Below are 24704 nucleotides of genomic sequence, written 5' to 3'. Positions count from 1 at the left end.
CATGTGTAATGAAGGGACACAAAGTCCATCTGCATCTCAGTCTGCTTTGATGCTTTGATGTGGCATGTGCTCTATCTCGATTTATCTCCAAAGGCGACTCTATAAAACCCCAGATTAGAAACACACACACATTACTTTCCTGTGATGGATGTGGAGCACAAACACAAAAGTCCTGAGCAATATTTATTTAAACCCTAATTATCTGGTGAAGAAAATGTTCTTATTTAAAACATCAATTTGAAAAACAAGTCTTCAGTAAAGTTTCTCCCACAGTGTTGCACCTTTCTTTAATAGAACTTTTAGCTATGCCAGTATTGGTTTTAATTCAATTTGCAACTTTAATCATATTTCTTTGAAGCAGCAATTGAGTGAAAAGCATGAGTTCTCTCTATCTTTGCCACACACAACAAAAATATAGATATGTATTCAATAAATACTGAAGACTGAAGCCCTATTTTAACATATTTTTTAGCCAGAACAATCTTTAAACAGAAACTAACAATTCATACAAAACCATTTCTTATTTATACATCCAGTAGACATGTACATAACATTCACTAACCGTGTGGCTCTGTTTTAGACTCCAACAACTCTGGAGAAAAATATCTGGCACTTTATTTGCAAAATGCTCCACTTTGTTCACCTGCTAGCCTCTTTATTTGCTGTTTTGGAGCTGAGACGATAGCCGTCTGCTGTGGCTGAAAACAACACTGATAACAGCTTTGATTCTGAAACTAAAGGGTGAATTGAAGGCCTTTAGACCAAGACAAAGAGCTAAAAGACACTAAAATGGTGAAATGAAATGCACAGCCAAAATGAGTATCCTATTTGCTCAATTTTACTGAATTTGTTTTGGCAAAGCCCTATATATCATTTGAACTACAGTTAACTCAGTGCCTCACACTGAACTGTATTATAGTGTATTTGAAATAAACAGAGCACATGTGAGTGTCAAAACAGCTGTAATATATTTAAACAGTCAATGCAAATCATCAAAAAGTAAAGCTGTCCATTTCATTTCTGTACAAATGTCAATAAGATAGTTATATGCATGGGAAATAAAGACAATTATATGGGTATACTAATCCCCCAGGATACACTTGACCACTTTGAGAGGGTTCCACTGTATTTGATACCTCATTGATTTCGTTTTTGTGTCTCAATAGTAAGCTGAACCCACAGAGCTGTAAGAATGAAGGGAAGTAAACCCCATCGTCGCTAAGGAAATGAAAGCAGAAGTCACTGATTCCCTCCACCAACACCGTGCTGACTTAATTGCTGGTCCCAGCCCACAGAAACACAGTCATTAGTCTATAAATCCAGCCATTTGCCAAGGATGTTAAGAGTGACATAAGGCAAGATTAACCATCCATCCTCAGAAGTACCAAAGTGAGTCACAGTTGAGTGTGAATGTAAACACTAATATTGACATGGGGAGCTCTTGTAGCTTAACTGTGCACAAGGGAGCTGTAGCCAATCCACTCTCTAAAACACACACACACACACACAGACACACACACACAAAGAAAAAGACACTTCTTTTGAGGACGCCTTACATCATGAAAACAAGCACATCCTACTTTTGTCAGTTGTTTGATTTCAAGAGGTGTTCCCAAAGCAGAGAGTACACTCCTAAAATAATTTACAGCAGTGTTGTATAGAAAAACACTGCTGTTTGGGGGGAATAATGGAGGAGGCTTTTAAGAGAGAAAGTGAGTCTCGCTGCCTTGAATAATGGATTGTGATGATGTTCACGGGGATGGCTTGATATGCTCCTTATTATTTTTATATCATGTACGTACTTGATGTGGTTTTTCAGTGGTGATATGTAACAAAGCACATTGACTCAATTACTTAAGTTCACTTTTTTCATATTTTCATATTAACTCTTTATGGGACATTTCACTTATCCTTCATTTCCTTTGAGAGGTAAATATTGTACTTTTCAGTATTTACAATATTTAGTTTTTTTTTCTTTACAAATCAATGCATACTAAACATTTGAGCGATGAAACATTACATAGATTAACTGATTTATTGATCGACAGTAAATTAATTGAGCAAAATAGCCAAACATGTCCTGATTCAGGCATTACAAATGGGAGGAATAGATCATCTTCCTTAAAATAGTTTCAATCTATTTTAATCATTTTTAAATTTGGACAATTAGACAAATATCAGGCCTTGTTAAGATGTAAATGAGGCCTAACTGTGACAGATTATTTCCTATTATAGATTAATTTTGACAAACCAATCAATCCATTAATTCCAAAAATACATATATAATATAATACATCATAAGAAATAGTCATTGTCTCAAGTCCTCTTTCTGTAATCCTACTTTTATTTTTGCACGAGTACATATAGTTTAATCACTACATATATCATGACATATTTTAGCATGACTTTAACTTTTAACAGAGTATGTTTATAGTGTGGTTTTAGTATCTTTACCTGAGCAATAAGTACAGGATGAATTCTTCCTCCAGCGCTGATATTAAAAATAGATAAGGAAGCACCTCAGAGTTACGTGAGAGTACTTAGATCCCACAACACTGCCGACGAGAATCTGGAGCATCCAAATTTAGTCGAACGAAATCCAGGGTTAATCACCCAGGATGCTTCGCATACACCCAAACATCTGTTAGGAAAGAGAGAGCACGGTGGCTTGCATGGAAAATTCATTTGCTCCTCAAATAAAAAAAGGAGGGAAAAGGAGGGGGGAGAGGGAAATTACTTTCCAATCTCTGATCAGAGAAGAGACATTAATTCAGTTTTTTGACCAAGCTAAAAATGGTGTCGAAGGAGAAAGAAAAGGAAAGCACAATGATGCTGTCCACAGGGCAGTGTTTTAGTGCTTAACATGCATAACCTATTATTCCAAAATGGCCTGGCTTCTCGTTACTCATTTCAGAAACTAATTGGTATACATACAAAACTTAATTGCATTTTTTTGCTACGCTATGAAGCTATTCAGTTCAAATGTTCAAGTCAAATTTTTGTTTAACAGTTTTTATTGAGATTTCAAAATCAAAGAAAGTATACATTCAATATCATTGCACACTACCCCTCCTAAGGTGTATTTCTGGTGAAGTGCCTCAAAAAATTTCAAATATTTAGACTTTAAATCTGTAAAGCATTGACATAAGATATGGGGATGTTTGTTTGCAAGGCCACAGCTCAGTGGCTAACCCCGCGCTTCAAAAACTCTGTTTTGTCTCTGGAGAGTTGGAGCTTTCTAACCCAGTGGACTGTATTTTATTCTGCTCTACTCCACTTTACCTGTTGTGAAAACAGTTACATCAAAGTGCAGTACTCTAAAGATGAGATTACCTGGCTGTTTAATTGTGAGTAAAATCTTTTTGGCTGGATGCCCGTTAAGCTCCCGCTAATTGTCAGAGAGGAGAGCTACCTTAAGAACACTCTTCATCGTCACATTAAGTCCAACCAATACAGTGAAGAGTGTGAGGCAGTGAAACAGACTTAAGACACGGACACTCCACAAACTTAAGACAGGATCCTATGGGAAGATCCTTGCACATTCATCTTTAATGTATCTCAACTTGTGCTTCGAGGCTCTGAGGACTGACAGTGGAGAATAGACAGAACGAAAGAAGAATGGGAAAAGGAAAGGGAGGATTTGGAAGGAGAAAAGAGAGGACGAGGGGGCAGCTTACTGGGGAATAGGAGTATACTGTGAATGATTGATGAGCAGACAGGGCTGTTGGGTGCGTTTGCCAAGCAATAAAAATGGACTAATCCATCCTTTTCACTCCCTGAGGATCATAGCACCACAGCCATCACAGAGCTGGTGGGATTTTTGAAAATGTCCAGTCTGTTCCCTGACCAGTTTTCAAGACAACAGTGGAGTTGTTAGTGCCAAATGGTATGCCGCCCACTGGAGTCCCTCCCTCACCTCTTTCTCAATTTCAGATTGTTATTTTCTATCCCTTTCTCTAGCCCCTGCTGTCTGTCTCTCCCTTTTGTCTTTGTGGACAAGTCCATCTGCGTTTAGCTCGGTTAATTTGCTCTAATCAATCTGTTCTCCCCCAGAAATGTCCACACTCATCTCCTATGTCATTCCCCCCTTGGCCACCAACCCTCACCCATGTTATTTTCCCTCCAAGCTCACCTTTGTTCAAGTTGCTTCCTGATTACCCTTTTCTCCCTCTTGTTACTATTTTTCCCATCAGCTGCCGGTCTTCTTTTTTTCCTAAACACAGAGTGACCCCTGTTGGTGGAGAATATACTTACAGGGAGTAATGGCACATCTTTCTGGTCTCAGGGGGACATCAAGCGTGAAATCAGCCTGGCACTGGCTACACTGTGACAGACCCTCTGTCTCGAGGCCATATTTGCCCCCTGCTCTCCCTCCTCTCTTGGGAAGTAGCACCAGTCAGCAGGTGGGGTTAGTCTCCTTGCTTCACATCTCCACAGTGTTTCCTCCTTCTCTTTTAAAGCTAATGTACAGCTGTCATTAGAAGGCTATAGTTTACATTTTGCAGCTAGAAATCAGTGCCTCCTCTGGTTTTTATTTTGGTGTTAGATAAAAATGTGTCTCAATATAAATGTGCAGCGGTGTAAGAACAACTCAGATTATTCACTACCCATAACAAAACTCTTTTGAATATCTATTATGAAGATTTACTGGATGAATAAGGTCCTATACATATTTGGTGTGCACACTGGCTGTTATTTAAAGAACATTATTATAATTTGATTTATTTTTCGGGATTTCATGCAAAGCTGCAGCCCAAAAGATCAGAAGGTACTAACAAATAAAAAGCAGTTGCACTGTAGGAGGAAAACAAACGACACAATAATCACACAATACAACAAAACATTAATAATGCTACCAGTAATTTAACCCGAATAAAAAGCCAAATTAAAAAGATACGTCTTTAATTGGTTTGCAAACTTATTAAAAATCCAATGACAAAATGTAAGCTGCAGTTGTGTCTTAATTTACAGAATGCCATTAATGTTATGCTGTTTTGTTCCTATCTCATAGTTTTATTAGTTCATTTAAAAGCACTTCCTGGATAAACAATAATACTAAATTGCGCCACAATTTAGTTTGACTATTTGCTATAGCTTAGAACAAATAATTGGTTACAGTAGCAACGATTAAGTCTGCATAAACTCCTCTTGCTTTTAAGAGGTTCTATTATTCTCTTTGGGGAATTCCCTTTCCTGTAGTGTGTTTTAGGTTGTTTTGCATGTTAATAGTCTGCAAAGGTGAAAATCACAAAGTTTCTCTTTCACTCATTTGTTTACTTACGTAACATAATGACATCGCTACCTGACAATCAGGCTTCTATGGGCTAGCGCTCCAACACATTATACTTGATAGGCTAATAGGCTGGACATCTCTAAGCAGTTGACTAATCACAACAGAGCTGGCTAGCTCACCAATAAGAGCAGATTGGGCTCTGGTTTCAGACAGAGGGTGAAAAGAGGTGCTGCAGCACAGGCGGTATGAGACAAATAAAGTCCTACATGAGCATTATGAACAAATAATAATATATGAACCTTACAATAAGCATAATAGGGCCCCTTTTGAGACTTTGTAGAATGGATTTACACGAATTTTACATTTACATTTGCTGGTGAAACAACTGAGGGACTCATTGTGAGGAACAAAGCTGATATCATTGTATTTATCCTGCCACTGCTCGTATAAGTCAAAACAGAAAAGAATGAATCATCTTAAATTTGCAAATGTGCTTAAGTTATGACACGGGCATCAGAGATTTCATTTGAAATGTGGAGTGCAGGGTGCTGTGCTGTCTACAGTAAGTGAAGTGTAATTGGGTTTCAGTGCAGAAAAAATGTCCCGAGTTTGACTTCAGGTTTAATTTGCTCCAGAGTGAAAAAAAATGAATAAGACATATGCAGATGGGAATGTTAATATGAACTAGCATTTCTCTTGGCTTTCATCATTCACTAAAGGCATCATGACATTACCGATTTTGTCAAGTGGATTAAACTCAAGGAGTGAAACAGATGTATTCTTGATAAAGGTGATGAGAGGGTTTGTAGGGAGCACCTGATTTCATGTACAACAGCACTTCGGAAATGACTCAAAGTTTCTTAAATTAACTTATTTAATATCCCTGAAAGTAGTTACTAAAGTATTAAAGAACATGCACCAAACGGGTTCAGTTGGAAGTTCCTCCTGACTTCCCAGCAGCCATCACTCTCTGCTGAGACGACATGTTTTGTCACAAGGCGAGACTGGCTCCTCTCACACTCTCAATTACCTCACATGATTTATTTCAAATTTCATTTGATGAGACTGACCCTTCGCCCCAGCCGCAGAGAAGACTGAGTTATAAACGTCAGCCATGAGATTCTGATTTAGGAAGATCCAAGTGATTAAAAGGTAATTGTTGAAATGTGTCAAGGTGGAGGTTTAATTATGGCGAACGAGGCACTCATTTGGGCTCCGACTTTTTTTTTAAAAGGCACTGACTAACACTGCTAGGCTCGCCTGTGTGCATGCGGCGCTGCTTTATTTACTCTGCAGAAGTCACCGCGATGACCCCTGGGGAAGATAATTAAGGTGGAATGAACATTTCATGCCACACGTGACGAGCGTGTCAAGGCAATTATGCTATTTAGGAAATGGACGAAGCAGCTTGAAGCAGCAGGAAATGCTGATAACCAGAGTAACGCAGGCTTATATTGTGAGGTATAACAGACAGTTTTGAGTATTCAGATGCGGCTTATCCCCAGGCAGCTGCTTACTAGGGATAATTAGGTCCAATGTAGTAGCTGGAGGAGGAAGCTGCTGGAGTGGGAGTGCATGGATTCAATCAGCCTGCATTTTTTACGTATTGTTAAGCACTTGAGCTATTCCCCACTCAGTAAGCCAGTTCCACCCGATGTCACTGGGGAAGCAACAGAATGCTCTACCCATCTCCTTTGGATTTGTCGGGCACATCTTCATCGCCATTGATTTATGTGTCAGGTCATAGTCCTCCATTGCCATTAATGTATTCCATCTTTTTCCGCTGTATTCGAGAAGAAGAGAAGCTATGAGGAATTTTTTCTCGCCTCCCGCAAAGTTTGAACTGGGTCACGATAAAGACCCCGCAGGCCATTTCTCTTTGCATAAGTATTCCTTTAATGGCGTGCCAGTTACACAGCAGATACTCGAGCAAAGTTCATTTTCATATGAACTATTGCCCCTCTTTTCTAAGCACATTCGACTATTAGTCAATAAGGACACAGCACTCCAGCAAAAGATGCTGAATTCCATTTAAACCCCTGCAGCTCTGAAAGCAGCGCCACCTGCAGGCAGTGAATACTACCCTACAAATGCTGCTTTAGTTTCTTCTCAATATACTGTATTAGTTATCTTGAATATCAGCCATGTTGATTGAGTTTATGCTTGGTTAAGTATATAAAGCATTATTTTAAAAAATGCAAATAGCCCAAAGCCCATTTTTTATTTATTCATTTATGCTGCTTGTTTATTTGTCCAACTATTGGCCCAAATTCAGAGACATTCAGTTAATAATTATATAAAATAGAGCTAAGCAATAAGTCTGAGATGTTGGAGCAGCTGGACCAGATCATTTCATATAGCATACTTCTTTTAAAACACAGCTATATTTTTGGAATACTTTCTCTGCAAAATCAATAGTGATATATCAAGATAGCAGCCGATTAATCTTCTATTTAATTAATATACTAATCGAACAAGCAACACACTTGGGAAAGATGTAGGACTTTTCTACAAGTGACAATCATTCTGTGATGTTGTGATACTGGCCAAAAAGAGGACAGGAGGGGTTATTTATTCAGAAAAAAAACGTCTTTATGAAGTTATTTCTGAGGTAATGGAACTGCAAATAATGACTTTATGAAATATCGTACAAATCTGTTGTTTATAAGTAGTTCTGTTAAATCTAAACTGTCTCTTTATTAGCCTTTCAAGCCAACTTGTCTGGGCCTTATTGCGGATATCAGGGAAAGGAAGTACATGATAAATCACATCATATGAATAGAAACCAATCATAAAAGTCCTAATTTGCATGTTTCAATGGCATGAAAACACAAACACATAAACTCATTCAATATAATTGCAAAGCTAATTTTATGGTAGCCATGGGGAAATAGGAATTATTTTATGTGTGCTGTACTCATTTCACGCCTGATGGAGTTTCACCTTTAACCGGGAATGTGCATGTCTTTCAATGCAGTTTGAGGCACGGGTCTTTTAATAAATGAATAATGGAAGCATTCTCCCTTTTTAATTGGACATTGTAAGAATGACATATCAATCGTGCTGCCGAGATGCCCTTTCCATGTATACTGTAATTGAAACGTTCCCCGTTTCCCCCTCCAGTCCAACTATACAAGAGATTGAGACTCATGCTTATGTGTCGTAAATCCGTACCGCCGGCAAGATTGTTTATTGTTGACTTTTTCTTTTGTGAGTATCGCATCATTGAATCCATTTCGATTTATATTCTGACTAATATCTTGATGCTCATGTGATTTATACTCCCTCTGTCTTCTGGGTCGTAAACACTTCTTGCGTAAAAAACACATTAACGTGCAATTCTCTTTGTATTCTCACAGATATTAGCAATTGCTATTACTATTGCACGTTCATCCGCCCTCCTATTATTTGTTTTCTGCAATTTTACATTTGAAAAACTCTGATTCCCATTAGCATTTTTGCAATTATCCAGCAATTCTATTAAAGTCCTTGGCAATGAAATGACAAGAACTGATCATCCTAATAAGCCTCCGGAGCCGAAGACAACAATGTGCACAGTATTGTATGGTAATCATTTTCATTAGAGGAAAAAAGGCGGTGAATTACTACCTGTGTTTAACCACTCAAAATTCCATTTCAGGTATTCATTTCATGAGGCTGACAAGCGAACTGAAGCCGAGCAAATAAAAACTGGCAGCTGCCGGATAAATGGCTGCATGTTTGGGTCATGATAAGGAAGAATTACATTTTTACACATCACTGAGCAGAGTAAACAAAGCCTGGTGTGGGGTGAAAAGCTCTTTAAACTCTTGGAAAAAAACCCAGGCAAAGAAAAAACTAAAAGCATCTTTCTTTCTTAGCGGTTTAAGCCTTTTTCTCAGTAGAAGACATAAGTGATTTAAAGCTCATCAAAATCACTCTGTATGACCCCCAAAGCACACATAGTAAAAAGCATGATAGTGGTCTGCGGGAAGGGCGAGTTACTGTATCAATCTTTTTGGGGGAGATCCTAATGGAGCTATTACCGAGTCACATGTCATATCCAAAGAACGTCATTAATCATGACATGATAAAACACCTTCATTTAACACTCAAACTCCCAGCTTCTCCAGATTCTGTTGGATCAAACGCAACAGTCAAACTTTTTTTTAATCAGTTGGTTATTGGACTATTTCTCATAAAACAAGACATATGAAGACATCCCATTGGCTCAGAACTAGTGATGAATATTTATAAATCCACAGATTATCCTATATTCAAAAGTGTCTCAGCTCTAGTTTGGGTCAATGGTCATAAAGGACAAAAGAGGGCATGAGGCCTACCTCAGCCAGTTGGCAGCCTGGCTCCTGAAAGCCCACTCCCACTGGGTGTGAATCAGAAATCTAACAGCTAATGGCAGCAGTCACCCCATGGTAGCGCTACTGACAGCAAACTAATGCCCACACATACAGAGTGCAGCACAAGGGCTGTCAACACCCCACCATGACCCTGTGGGTATAAACTGGCAGAAGAAAGAGAGAAGAATCAGCCCGCAGTTTAAATTGATGGCTGTTATTTCTTTTTAAAACACCTCTTTAGACGTTTACCACTAACGATTGGATTTCCCTTTTTAGCATTTTTTTCGGAAGTGGAAGAGGGAGTGTATTCAAGGGAAGGAGTAAATTCATTTAATCCTTGTAAACATGCATCAAACACTTATTTCAGGCTCTCGGCGTCACGAGGGCCATAAAATATGATTCACATCATTTGTATACTCATTCTAGTCAGGAGCGCCTCATGCTCAGTATGAAAACATCTGTTTTTGTTATGTTTCGCCTCTCTTTTATTCAGGTTGACGATGATTTGGGCAGATGTTGCTTTTAACGCAGTTTGTTTAAATCTTTGTTTTGACATCTCTCTGCGTGTACCAACATCATATTTATATTTCATAGCTACTCAAATCTTTTAGGCCACTTGAGTGCTGCTCACACCAAAGCAATGATTAAAAGTAAGAAAATTGAAGGTATTGTTTTTGTTCATTATCCTATACTACGTCACATTTTACACCGAAATGACAGCTTACTCATGAGTATAATGCAGCCTGTAAGAAACAGCGGTGGTTCTTTGTTGCTTTTCAGAAGGCAGGTGTCTGAGAAAATAACCCTCTGTTTGGGCGCAGACTACTAATTTTGTAAGAGGCCGAGTGCGTGTGGTTTGGAGTTGGAAAAGATGTATCTGGCAGGGTGGTTGTTAAAATGCCACTATGAGGCTTTGCATTATGGGAAATGTATGAGATCTGATGTTCCTTCAACTTGACCCATGCTAAAGACTAAAAGTAAAAATACCCCTGCTTCAGTTCTTTTCATTTTCCGATACGATACTGTACGGTGTGATACCATACGACAGTTCAATACATCTTTGGGATCAGAGATGTTGGCCAGCCTCAATATGTTATTATTTTAACCATCTATATTGCATTTATTTTACCAGCGTGCCCCTTTTTCTTATCATGTATTGCTTTTCTGGTACATAAAAGAATATTCAAAGATTATAATGTATTGTAAGCTACTGCTTATCATGAGAGCAGAAGTAATAAGCTATCACGATACATTAAAGCCTTGTTTAATCAACAACAAAGCTACTTACCCTGCGGGCTGTATCTGACAAACATTGACTGGAGTGAACAGCAGCACTCACCAAGATGAGCAGTATCTCCAGCGTTCAGCAGCACCAGCTAGCCGAATGAGGTTTGTGTTATCAGTATACCAGTTTAAACACTAACACTGAGCACCGTCAGCAACACACAGGAGTCCTGAGGGGAACAGGCATCAAAGTAAGCTGTCACACCCAAGAACAAATTCACCTCTTTTTCTCTATTTAACATCCCTACTAACGCCATTATTTATCTTGCCATAAAACACAATCCACCACCATGATAAACCCGTAACAATGATACAAGACCGAACAAGCATCAGCAGAATCTATCTTGAGCCGCACACATGGCACAATGCGAGACCGTCATGATTTTCAATTTTGTTGTTTTTCAGCGTTGCTCCACAGTGCACATATTGTGCGGCTGAATCACCACAATGTGAGCGAAGCACTTCAGCACAAACTCCAGGTTCTTTCTCTCTGAGATCCCAGCAGAGAGTGCATTAATCATCACAGTCTCCTTTCTAAGTGAGGACAGAGAGCAACAGCTGGGGGAGAGGAGCTCGGCTTTAAACAGTACAGACTGCAGGAGGTTCAGCCATCACTTCTTGTTGTGGATTCTGACATCAATAGTAATGAATACCTTGGAGCGTTGCCTGGCTGCCTGAGCATGAATTGCGTACACACATGAGGCCGGCCTTTGGAAGCGGTTTTGTTTGTGTGTCTTAGTGTGTGCCAGTGACCATCTCTGTGTCCATGTGTACTTATAATGTGTGCACTTCTGTGTACCTGTACGTCCTTCTGCGTTGTGAGTGTGCGCCTTTGTTGGGGCGGATATGAGTAATATGCAGAGTAAAAGGAAGAACAAAATGACCTAAACTGACAGGAACAATTAATCAGAGCGTGTTGGTGCTCCTGGACGAGGATGGACTTCATGCTGAGGTTACACCTGCAAGGACTGCTGCTGCACTGTATGCGAGCCAGACAACCTACACACAATGATCTCTAAATGATCTATGGCCAGCTGGAGCACATTTTTTAAAGCAAGGAAGCAAGTTGTTACATTGTTGTTGAATAGATAAAGACTCGGTTCACCTAAGGTATACAAAAATATATTCCCTCATAAAGAAAACAAGATTTGACATAGACGCCACAAATGGGAGTACATAAATAAGTTAAACAGTGAACAATTAGATGACAATAAACACAGAGTAAATATTGCATATAAGAAATGGAACGAGGGACATCACTTATTGATTTGAGGGCTAGGCCTATGGATAAAAGTCTTGGATTTGGCTTTTTGGCCATCGCCATCATGCTTTTTTGCAACCAGAAGTGACAACAGAGGGTGGAACTACAACAAAATGCTTTGTAAGGGTGAACAAACAGGACAACTCTGTGGTAGTGACCTGACAATCACAAGGTATTCCTGCCTTAAGGTACACTGTATGACTTTATCTTCTATCTATTTCACTCTAAATGGGGCAATAATTTACAAAATCATATTCATGCTGTATCCCAAAAGACTTGAAACTAGCCCCTGGGTACATGCTTATTTAAATTCCTCGCTCTATGATCATCTCTCTACTCCAAAGATCGTTAAAGTCGGCGATCATGAAAACGATTCCCGTGTTCTTGTTCCTGCTCTGAGGGTACATGAGACCCACCGTCACTGCAGCAGATCAAACAGATCTGCCCGACAACATGCACAGCACTTTAATTTTGAAAGAGACGGGCAAATGTCCACTCAGGTACAAAAGGATTTCGATTTGTTCTAATTCAAAATCTGTATATAAAGAAATAGATCTGTTTTATCCAAAGCTTAATGGTATTTTTTGTTAAATTGTATGTCTCCTGGGTAATAGCTGTAGCGACTCTTTTGCAGGTTGACCCTTTTTGTTTCCAGGTTGGGTAGGGGTGGCAATGCAGCACCTTTTTAACAATCTTATTCATTTACCTTTCTGTTAAGTCTGTATGTTTGCCAGTGTGGCAATGACTGAAATATATATTTTTGAATTGACTGCTGGCCAGTAAGAAGGTATATGGGCCACTCACGTTTAGAGAAACTAACACAAGTCGGTGTTTGTGACATGAGGATTAATGAAAAGGCTTCAACAGTATATCTCAGCAGGTAGATGTCTATGATCAGCAGACTGCAGGAGTCACTAAATTGCGATCACATCCTGCTCAGGGAATTCACTTGTCACTAATCAAAGCAAATGTAATTAAACATAGATTTAAAAACCCGGGCCCTATCCGTTCCACTGCTCTTTTGTCCGATCTTGTCCGATCAATCAGTGCTACAGCCATGCAGCTTTAATGGGTTACCTTCTCTGCACCCACACACAATACCGGGGGGTCCTTGCTTGCTGATCTATGTAGGACAAGGAGAGGGTGTCTAAAGTAATAAATGAACAAGATGAATGTGGGGGATATGTTCGTTTGAAAGCTCTTGTCACTGAGGGTTTGTCGTCCGGCTGCACAAAGGGTGGAGCCGTCCTGTCTGATTTACTTTAGATTCAAACTATGGCTAAATTGGAAATCGTGAATCACTCTGACACCATTGGCGCAAGATGGATTACTCCAGTTAAAGGCTGCCTTTTCTTTACTTTGGCTCTTTTTAAGGAAATCATACAAAAATTAATTTCTCTGACAGACGGGTGACCCGGGCGGTCAACGAAAAAGGAAAAGCAAAGGGAGGCTAGCGCTGAGGCACTACAAAGCTGGTTTTATCTGCACGGCACGGTCCCCGCGACATCCAAAAGCTCTCAGCAGCACAATGAGCCTGGCTGAATATTTTATCAACTGTCTCGGGTTTAACAAGCCTTGCCAAACTACATCTGCCTGGAGGAAAAAGATATGCCTTTGAGCGGGGCAATGCCTCCCCCCAAGATGTTAAGGAAATAAGCGTTTGATGTTCACAATACCCAACCTGGACTGATCTCGTCGGATCTCGGGCTCCTGGTTTCTCAGCAAGGGTCGTTATTTGCAATACGTTTTTGGATGCCAATGATGCCTTCCAATATAATCATACCACATAATTATAAAACAATACAAAATGCTAGGGGCTTTTGTAGATTGTATTGAATGCATATGAAAACTCACTCGTACAAAGGTGTGACTTGACGTGTGCTCTTTATATATTTGTTTCAGTCTCAGCTTGAATATATGTGTGTTTGCACGTGTTTGAGCGTGTATGAGTGTGTGTATTCACCCCAACTCATCTTCACCGGTTGCAGCTCATTGCCCTGCAGTAATATCAGGCCTTGCAGACACCTGGGACCGGTGGTGTGGGCCCTCAGAGGAGGCAACCGCCAGGCAACTGGCCCTGATTACTTTCTCCACTCACCGGAACTCAACTCTGTATATGCCATTAACCAGCTGCACACCATGTGATCCCAACTCCCATGCCATCAACCCTGTACACAAAGGGTTGTTTACAAACGTACACACACACACACACACACACACACACACACACACACACACACACACACACACACACACACACACACGTACTAGACAGGCATTCCCAGCTTAACCAGAGGCCTACTGAGGCCACAACCATCTGCAGACCAACATCTTCCAGTAACTCTGCAGTGAGTGCAGAGTGGGTTCACATGAAGCGTGGGGGACATCTAGTGGCCAAATTATAGAACATTTGGACATGTGCTGTTACATGTAAAGGGTCGTTACAGTGTGTTATGGTTATATAAACAGGGTTAAAACGATTAGGAAGATGCCCTCAAATTAAAAAAATGTAGGTGTTTGTATGTAATAATGTAATTTCAGTATGAAGGCCACAGTATGGTTTTGCCTAACCCAGTTTGGGAGGTAATATGTTGGTATTAACCTTTTGGATTTGGTCAAGTTTACTCTATTTCCCCATTTTATGTGGTCCCACTGACTCCATTCTGTCGGTGTAAAAGGAATATTTAGAAGGCAAAATCAACCTTAACATTTAAAGTGTTTATGGGAGTAATTTGTGTTTATGTTGGCTTACGTGGTATTTTGTTTATTTATATTGCTGTATTGTTTGTGAACACTTGGTGGCAGTCATTAGAAACACAGAATTACGTAACAAAACATGGAAATTAAGAGTTTGTTTTTTCCCATATGAGAAACAATATCATGTGTTTCTTTGTCATATTTGTGATGCGAGATCAATTGTGTTTTTCCTTGTTTTACCAGACACTTCTACAGTTTGTTTAGTGACTTATGTGTGGGTTCAGTTACACCCCAAAAAAGGTCTTACCCAATGTTTGACCTTTAATATTGCATATAATATTCCTCATCTGGGTTTTATACTGGATGTGCTTTGTTAAACAGAACTGTCCTCCCCACTAACAGAGTCACCCCATTCAGAGCGTTGTATTCTTACAGTATGTGTCATCTGAATGCGTTGGCGTTATTAACAATGCATTATTGTGTGTTGTAAGTCTTCCATGTTGCCCATGATCTTGATAAGCTCTGGGCGGAGCCACAACTCAATCTGCTTTGAATAAGTGTGTTTATAACATCGAAAAGGAAATATTTCTCTGTTTGCTTTTCCATCAACCCAACCTGTGTGCCACCATGACAGTAAGTGTGTTAAAAGTGAGTTATGCTTGGTGGTTTATCAGTTTGATAATGCTATGTGTTTGTTTTTTCAGTGTATGATCAGTGATGGGAATGCTGCTCTGAAAGCCAACAACAAGTTCAACTACAGCAAAGATACATACAGTCGCGGATCCTATAAACTACTGACAATTTTGCTGAAATTCAACAAACAGTGGAATGGCTGCCATACATGTAGAGACAAAGATTTAGGGAAATTTGAAGAGGTCTCTGGTTTTTTTCCACAGCTGTAGATAGGGAGAAATCCTGTTTGGTTAAGTAAGGCTACAATGTACATGTGATATAAAATCATAGCAAAATAAAATACAAACAAGTCACATGGCAGCTAAAAATACCAATCGAGAAGTTCACATTTTTTCCATAGGTCATACATATACCCAAGAACAAAATACCCCACTATAAAAAGTTTAACCTTTGAGTTGTGAAGCATCTGGTTTAATTAATCATAACAACCAAAAAAGTCATAAACTTGTAGCCTACCTTCTTACACTGTATGCACAGTCAGAAACTGGTCACAATGTAATCAATGGGCTTACATTTTATATTTTGATAGCGATGAAAATGGTAAATTACAATAGAAAAGCAAGAGTTTTTAGACGAATTACAAATTTGAACTGAGGAATTGTTCCTTTGATTATTATAACTTTGTTCAGAGCTAAAGAGCATTGGAGTTTTATGATGAAGTATTATCAATAAAGATTAGTTAATACATACACACTAGAGACTGTCTTTCTGTTAAACACATCACTTAAAGTTAAAGGGGGAAGTTCTTATCAGGATAAAGTCCCTCGCTCGCCGTGATTCAGCTTCATCATGTGACACTTCCTCTCGTGTTACGAAACACCTTAAACAAACGGCAATTTAATCATGTTCTGTAGAGAAGTGGGTTGTTTGTCAATCTGTTTAGTGAATAACGTTTCTGTCAAGGGTTTGTCAAAAAGCTTGAATTAGAATAACATGTAAACCTATTCTCAGTTACATATTAAGTAGCTTTCCACACCTGCCACACAAAAACAAAACTCCAGCCAAATATAATTTTTAAAATATGTCACCATTTTTATTTTAAAGAAAGGTGTATGACTAAATGGTGATACATTGTTTAGTCTTTTTTTATGAGGGATATTTCTGAATTACTTTTTCTGATAGTATCTACTGCTATTAGTACATTTACTGTCCCTTTACATAGGAACACTAATCTTGTTTTGCTTCCATTCACTTTTACACATAAACGAAAATCAGAAATAAAATCAAATAAAAATAAATTCAGTATGTTGGATAGATTTGTGTCACTATATCATAAGACCACAAGGGGGCGTCTTTTTTTTATTTCGCAATATAAAAAGTATGATAGGGGATTCACAGATATTTAATATAGGTGTGAAGTTACTCTTAAAACGAGGGAAGCTTTGTTCCACCTTGAGGTTTTGATCTTAACTCCAAAACCACCAACCTTTTTAAATTCTGCCCCAAATGGGTTCCTCATTTATCTTCTCATTGCATCATAGATACAAAATCAATGTTTTAATCCATAAGAGAGGTTAAACAAAATACATTATACACCATTGATGCCATTATACATCCGAAATGTAACCTCAATATATTATATATATATATAGTTTTTAATCTTGTTTTTTTTTTTACATCATTTATATGAAATAAATTCGTTAATATTTTGTATTTGCCCTGATGTGATTTTAATTGTATGTGCTACATCTATAATGCTTCCATTACATGTGTTGCTTTTCATATTTCTTTTTGTTTTATTCTGTATATCGACTGAAGGGTCAACAACAAAGACAATGTATTTTTTTTAAAACTACACACACGCACACGCGCGCACACACACACACACACACACACACACACACACACACACACACACACACACACACACACACACACACACACACACACACACGCACACAGAATGAAAGGAAATAGCCGGTGTACTACTGCGTTACTGACTGACAGCCAAAGAAAAAGCAGCACCTTATCTGTTCGCTGATATGCAAATATTTTCAAGGCTCAGCATGCCTCCGTCAGCAGGAGGAAACGGGAAGAATTTATTTTTCTAAGAGGGAGGTGCCACAAAGTCTGAAGCGTGTCAAAGTTACTGTACCTCCAAACATTATTGGGACTTGTGAGGGACTTCTGCGGACAAACAGGACACGAGGAGACAGACACGAGCAGTGAAGGTGAGTTGTCGGTTTTACTTTTGTTGACGGTAGATGAGGTGTTACCCAGAATGCCAGCCGGTTAGCACCGGTAATATCCCGTAGGAAACTTACCTGAGCCAGGTAGGTTTATCCTAATAGTGGGGCGTTTATTGGTCGTTTATAAGTACCTTAGCCTGGATGGAACACAATGAATTGGCGTAGAGTTTCCTGTTGTTCAGCTGTCATTTGTTAAACATGAGGGTGAAGCCGAGCAGGTTTTACAGTAAAGTCTTATGCACGGGCCTCATGTACCTGGAACTTTTTAGTTGGCGATTTATTTGCATGTTATTTTAATCTCTCATTCTGAAATGTGACAAATACGCATATGAAAACAAGGACATAACATTTATTTAATTAGCTTTTTTCACATACACCCACATAATAACCAACGAACTATTCTGTCAAGAGCATATTAAGAAGTGATTGAAATGATTGGTAGACCTATACAGGAAATTATTTGTGAAAATACTTTACTAAAAAAAGGGGAGTTTAAAGTTTTAACTGACATTAGTTTTCATTATATGTTAATCAGTCAATTATTTCCCTGATCAATCAATAAAAGTTTGCTCTATAAAAATTGAACAACCAAATCATAAAATCGAAAGGTTAAACTGATAGGGCCAATTTATGGGGTCCATTGTTTGCTTCAAATTGAGGATTTATGATTAGTGGACCGGGCAGAATTTTGGGGAAATCTGTATACAATGAGGCAAAACAGGATCAAATCAAATAAACATTTATTCCTAATTAAATGAATTTCCTCCAGTCAGTCCATGAGTATCCCACATCGTCTATGCTGCTGAAAAGAGGCCCAGATGCTCCAGGATGGATCAGGCACTTCCCAGCCAGAGCCCAGCGTCAGACCTGCTGGAAGCAGACAGCGAGGAGCTGCAGCTCAGAGTGGACTTCTTCAGGAAGCTGGGTTACTCCTCAGCAGAGGTTAAGGCTGCTCTGAGGAAGCTTGGCCTCAACACAGACACTAACTCGGTGCTGGGGGAGCTGGTTCGGAGCAGGACTGGCACTGCACCCTGCTCTGACAGCGATGACAGGAACCAAAAGGACCCTCTGCTGCCCCCCAGTTGGGCTATTGGACCCTACCGAATCACACAAAAACCAGTGGAGCAGAGGAATTCAGATGCAGAATTGAGACCTATTGTTATTGACGGCAGCAATGTTGCTATGAGGTAATTTAATCTTGAGCTTTTATCTTGATTAATTGTTATTATATAAATCCTTATTGACAAACTACAACAGTGTGGTCAACCCCAGGCTGTTAATTGTTTGTAAAATTATGTGTCATCAATCATTGCCTTGTTGTCATTTAACTCTGACCCAGAAAAAACACTTTGTTGTGTCACGTTAAAATGGGCGTTTACCACCCTGCCTGTGCATGTTTTTTTTTTTCAGAGACACTGCTGCAATATGCAAATTCTAGGCACACACCTAAAAATCTCCACCTTCCAATATATTTGAGTTGTTGTGCAGGAAGTTTGATTGGTGATAGCCCAGAGGGAAGGTTCCCTCTGAAAGAGCATTTGAAGGCGTGTGGTGTTTACACAGATCAACGGAATGTGTACTTCTCCCTTTCATTTTATTTATAGTCAAATCATTTGAGCTCATCCAACCCCGCTTCTTTCTTTTACAGTCATGGGAACAAGGAAGTGTTTTCATGTCGTGGCATCCAGCTCGCAGTGAACTTCTTCCTGGACAGAGGTCATAATACCATTACTGTGTTTGTCCCAACTTGGCGCAAAGAGCAGCCCAGACCTGATGCCCCAATAACAGGTGAGGATTCAATAACTGTACAACCAAGCAGACAGATACTACTGATGTCAATTTACCCAACAAACCCTTCCCATTCAAAGCAGAAACAATCGCATTGATTAAGCCATGATCAAGTAGTGGCTAACCTTTTACATTTTTAATTGCTTGACCCTTGAAGTCATAAACATGAGAGGCCAGCAGGTCAACTAGGCTAACTAGGTCAGGTTAAGCCACATCACTGGATGTCACACTTACAGGAGAGAGTAGAGAAGACATCCTAAATCACTTAGCTTAGTCGACTCACTTTGTTGAGTTCAGTTCAAAGATGTAATCACTGTTATTTTAGCTAAGTGGCCAGATTATTGTTCAAATCCACTTCGGTATGTACAGCAGTAAGCAGAACGGACCTCTAATTACAACGCCCAAAATGTAGCGGCTTATCTCAATTTCAGATTGTTTCTATTCCATACTGTTACATTCGGTTCAGTACAAAACTAGCTTAATAGCTCAATAGATCAACAGTCCAATAATTAATAGTGTATGAATTTCTTTGGCTTTCGTACATTTCTAATAATCCTTTGGTGGGACGGCTGAGCTGCTCTCAGTAATAGTAGCTCTTTTGCTAAACGCTTCTGATTCGCTCAGTGACAGTGAAGAAGTTGATCAGGACAGTCGTTTCTCTTTTAAAATGTGTTCAAACTGATTTGTTCATACATGTTCTGAACATCCCTTGGAGACATTAAAAAAAAAAAGTCTGTTCATTTGGGGAACACGAGCGTTAGGGATATGGGCTCTATGCCAGTGAGCATAGCTTGCTCTGCGGTTACAAATTACGGTTATGCCTACAGACAAAATAATTATAATTTGCATATAGTTACTTTTATTGACTCACAGCCAATGAATAAGCAGTCTAGACTAAACGTAATTTTAGTGATGATCGGATGTAAGAGCTGCTAAACGCTGGTTACGTAGCTGAGTACAGAGATGGAAAACAGGACGAAACTGTTATGGTATTATTAAGGTGTGAATATATAAATTTGACATTTTAAAAGGGGAGGTTTGTCTCCATGATTGCCCGACAATCCAAACCCGCACAATAATTCATTCAACACATAATCCTTATGTAAACAAACGGTTTCTTTACACTGTTTTTGGTTAGATTAAACAAACAATATGTAATGAGTCGGGTTAACAAGTGTTGAGATTGATGTTGTTTCCTCTTTTTTAGCTCTTCCTTGAAATATCCAGAAACTAGTTGTTCTTTTGCATTGTCTCTGTGATGTGTGATGTATAAATGTGACAAACACTTAAATCTCCTTGTGAAACTGGAGTTGTATTTATGCATGTTCTTGTATCTGTGAAGCAATACCACAATAACCATAAGCTACTGTTTGAATTGTGTCTAGATGCAAAAACACTGAACTCATGCCAAAGCCATTTGGCAACAAATTTAATATTGTGTAACGGGTTTACCCAATTGGCTCCCAACTGATGTTTCCATTTGAAGCCTAAAGGGCATATGCTGACAATTATTTGAAGCTATAGTTTTTTGTGGGTTCATCTGTGTGAACACAGCAAACAGCTCTACATTTCATAGTGCAAAATCACTGACTGGTGTACCTTTACAAACCAGATGAATATCATATCTGAACTACCCCATATCTTTGAGTAGAGAAGCTGCCCTTTGGGATCCTAAACCACAATAATAAAGGGTGGAAAATCCTTTCAAAACCCTGTGCCTCTCACGATTTAGTAACTGTGTACCCTGGGTGGAGCAATCCAAAGGTTCTATTTTCAATCCGTGAACAAGGAAGTAAAATTCAGCCTGCAGTCATTCCTGGAAAAGCCCCATCAGGAAGTACAGCTGTTTTTCTTCCACACCTAGTGTACGCAAAGAATGAAGACAGTTAACCTGAAAGACACTCAGTTAGAAAAGTGGCTGTACTGTTTGCGTGTCTTGTCTGAAAGACAGTTGCTCAGGCATACAAAACATCCAGCTTTCATGTGACATGGCCTCTTGTTCATTCATTCAGATTTTTTGGTTCATTTAACTTCTGACTAACCTAGAATGCACTAACAGTGTGTGTATTGTGTTTCAACTCATATTACAGGGTAGGGTAAACTGATCTCATGTACATATTTGACGGTTATGTTTGGATAGGTGATACTTTGTCGTCTTGTGTTTCCTAAATTTGATTGCTGTGGCTTTGTAAAATGCTCAGTGGTTTATGTATCTTGTATTTGTGGTTTTGGAACATGGCGACTGTCTGTCATGTTACAGTACATAACAAAGCTGTTCTCTTTATGTAGCTTTCAACAAATGGGGGAGTACATGTACCTGCTCCATACTCTCAACAGCCATCTCAACAGTGATTGTTTGCTCTTTCAGATCAACACGTCTTGACGGAGCTTGAAAAAATGAAAATAGTGGTCTTCACTCCATCGCGCCGTGTCGGTGGTAAGCGGGTGGTTTGCTACGACGACCGCTTTATCGTCAAGGTGGCATATGAGTCGGATGGAGTGATCGTATCCAATGACACCTACCGTGACCTCCAAGGAGAACGACCTGAGTGGAAGAAATGCATCGAGGAGAGGCTTCTCATGTTCTCCTTTGTGAATGACAAGTAAGCCTAAAACTAGCCTGCATCTTTTCGGGGTAATAGGCAACAAATAATCGTGCAGCACCCAGCTGATTTGTCTCAAGGAAAGAAAGAAATCAGCATTTTTCTTTTGCTTTTTCCCCAGGTTCATGCCCCCGGATGACCCTCTGGGTCGTCATGGCCCGAGTCTTGACAACTTCCTTCGGAAAAAGCCTCTCCCTACAGAGCAAAAGAGACAGCTCTGTCCTTATGGTAAGATATGATAAGCAGCGAGCTCCACTATTTTAAGATTTGGAAAGGGAAGTAAATTGTATCCTTAATTAGATTACCTTTCACCCATTTTTGTGTACCTATTTTTGTTTTCCTCAGACAAAAAGTGCACTTACGGCCTCAAATGTAAGTTCTACCATCCAGAGCGATCGAACCAGTCCTACCTTTCCTTGGCGGATGAACTGAGAGAAAAAGCCCAGATTTCTACTGTAAAAGAAGAAAGAAATGCCAGATTATCACCCAGACAGCATCAGACCGATCCTGCTCATAATGCCTTTTCCTATCCTATAGACTCTACCAAAGAGCACACAAGAGACAGGCAAAGTCCTTCACATCCCAGTCAGGTTTATGAAAATACACTGCTGTACAGGGAGGATCAGAGAAAAAGTCCTAATCAAATGCCCTGTTCTGTAAGCCAGTGTAATACCGAGTGGCCTGGGATGCACTCCATGCCCAGTCATTACTATGCCAACATCTCTCACGAGTACCTTGATTCTGGCCTTGGGTCTTATGAGAGTCAGTACTCTGACTATTCGCATTGCCTCAGCAACCCCAACAGGCCCAGGCCCCAGCAGTTAAGTGCCGTCGCCGGACCCAGACAGGCCCCAGTGCATTTAGAGAACAAAAACACCAGCCAGTCTTGCAGGTGCTGTTCCCATGTAGGGCCCTCAACAGTTTACCAGCAGTCTCATGGAAACCCAGACTGCAAGGGTCATTCCCCATATGACAGCTACCCTCCTCACATGTTCCCGCCTGGTGTGCCTCCCCAAAACAGTCATCTCCATTACGGTGGAGCCCCGCATCATCAGCAAAGTTACTGGTCGGATCCATTTCAGGGGCTGCCCCAAGCCAGGACTCCGTGTAGTGTCCCCTCTTCAGCCCACTCCTCACACACCAACAGCAACTCTTACCAAGGCCAGCAGTACCACTCTTGGGGCCCACAGCAAGGATCCCCTGTTGCGTTTGACCCACAAAAAAGGATGGATCTCCGCAAGAAACTGCAAGCCATCTTCAACCCCAGTCAGGTGGATACCGTCATGGAAATGTATCCACATGTGACGAATGCAGAGAAACTGGCTGCAGAGATCCTGAACCTGAAGGCTCAGAGAGTGATATTCTGATAATCCTCTGATGATTTACTTCCATTGCTTCCTTTTAAGTCAGAACTACCATCACACTTGTGTTGACTAACATAGCAAACAAGGATTAAATTGGAAAGCTTAATTGCGTCTACAGATGAGTGATCGTGATCATGATAAGGCAATTTGAATATGTTTAATTCTGTCTCTAAGTTGCCAATGCAGAACTGCAAATGTGACTTCCTATTTATGAACAGTTAAGACATCTGTGCTATGTATGTGTATGACATCATAGTCAAATGTGACCTTGTGATCCAATGATTTGGATGAAATGTGCTTCTTTAACAAAAAATGTAAGCCTAGTGTTTCTAGAGTTTTGACTGTTGATGCATATTGTGTCAAATGTTATATATTTTATTCCATTTCCCATAATAAGTTCTCATGCAACAACAAATGGCTGTGTAAAGTTTAATGTTTGTATTTGTATTTCACTGTAGTTCTCCAGAGAAATGGGTTTTTCTATATTATCTCTGAGAAGTAGGTTTGAGAATTCAGCTGGTGTCAATCGAGTTGGAGATCCACCCTCACAAATGTTAAGGAACAAGGAAGCTGATAATTATTTTATACAAGCAAAAGTAATTTGCTTGTGTGTCATCACTCTTTCCTGTAAATCTGCATCAGTTTCATGAAACACTCCCGGAACAAGTGTTGTGTAAATGTGTACTGTTCGATACATTTACAGTAAGCATGTCTAAATAAAAAAGATTCTAAATAAAAATGATATGGTGTGTGTCGTACTTTTTTGAGCTTGGCTAATGCCTCTGTGAATAAGTCTCCAAAGTTTATCAGGAACTAAGTGTTGGCAAATACTTGTGCTTACGTCATACCACATTGCCTAAGATTTTTCTACCAAACACCCTTACTCAATTTCACAAGTATATCTCCTATTTCAACCATTTTTCTTAAAAATCTGGACTTTTATAAATGTTCTCTGATGTCACAAGCTTAAAAAAAACCAAATGACTGAGGGGGAAAAGGTCAGACTGTGTGTGTGTTCCTATGTTCGCTTAAGCTCTGTTAATTTACACAGTGAGCTTGACATCTATATGATTGATTGCCTTTACATTTCGTACATACTTCAGTGATCTTCTGAGTTGACTTCTAACAACTCTATCAGGATGGATTGCTTGGAATTTGGGAGGACACATTCATGGTCCCCAGAGCAGAGATGATAACTTTAACCCCTATGGCAGCATTGGTTTTCAAACGCATACCTGAAACACTAATGACATCA

At 39.6% G+C, this 24704-nt stretch overlaps 1 protein-coding gene across 1 annotated transcript; it reads left to right on the top strand.

Moving 5' to 3' along the window:
- The first annotated feature begins 17434 nt into the window (after window positions 1-17434).
- Window positions 17435-24191, top strand: LOC134862115 (endoribonuclease ZC3H12A). The gene is made up of 6 exons (XM_063879830.1): window positions 17435-17676; window positions 18464-18881; window positions 19343-19482; window positions 21851-22085; window positions 22207-22313; window positions 22431-24191. The coding sequence occupies exons 2-6, from the start codon at window positions 18523-18525 to the stop codon at window positions 23450-23452; spliced, it is 1863 nt and encodes a 620-aa protein (XP_063735900.1). The 5' UTR covers window positions 17435-17676; window positions 18464-18522; the 3' UTR covers window positions 23453-24191.
- Window positions 24192-24704: the final 513 nt, after the last annotated feature.

This window comes from Eleginops maclovinus, chromosome 3, assembly GCF_036324505.1.
Source record: "Eleginops maclovinus isolate JMC-PN-2008 ecotype Puerto Natales chromosome 3, JC_Emac_rtc_rv5, whole genome shotgun sequence".
Classification (NCBI taxonomy): Eukaryota; Metazoa; Chordata; class Actinopteri; order Perciformes; family Eleginopidae; genus Eleginops; species Eleginops maclovinus.
Note: the sequence above shows the minus strand (reverse complement) of the source record. Positions and strands in the feature narration are given on the sequence as shown.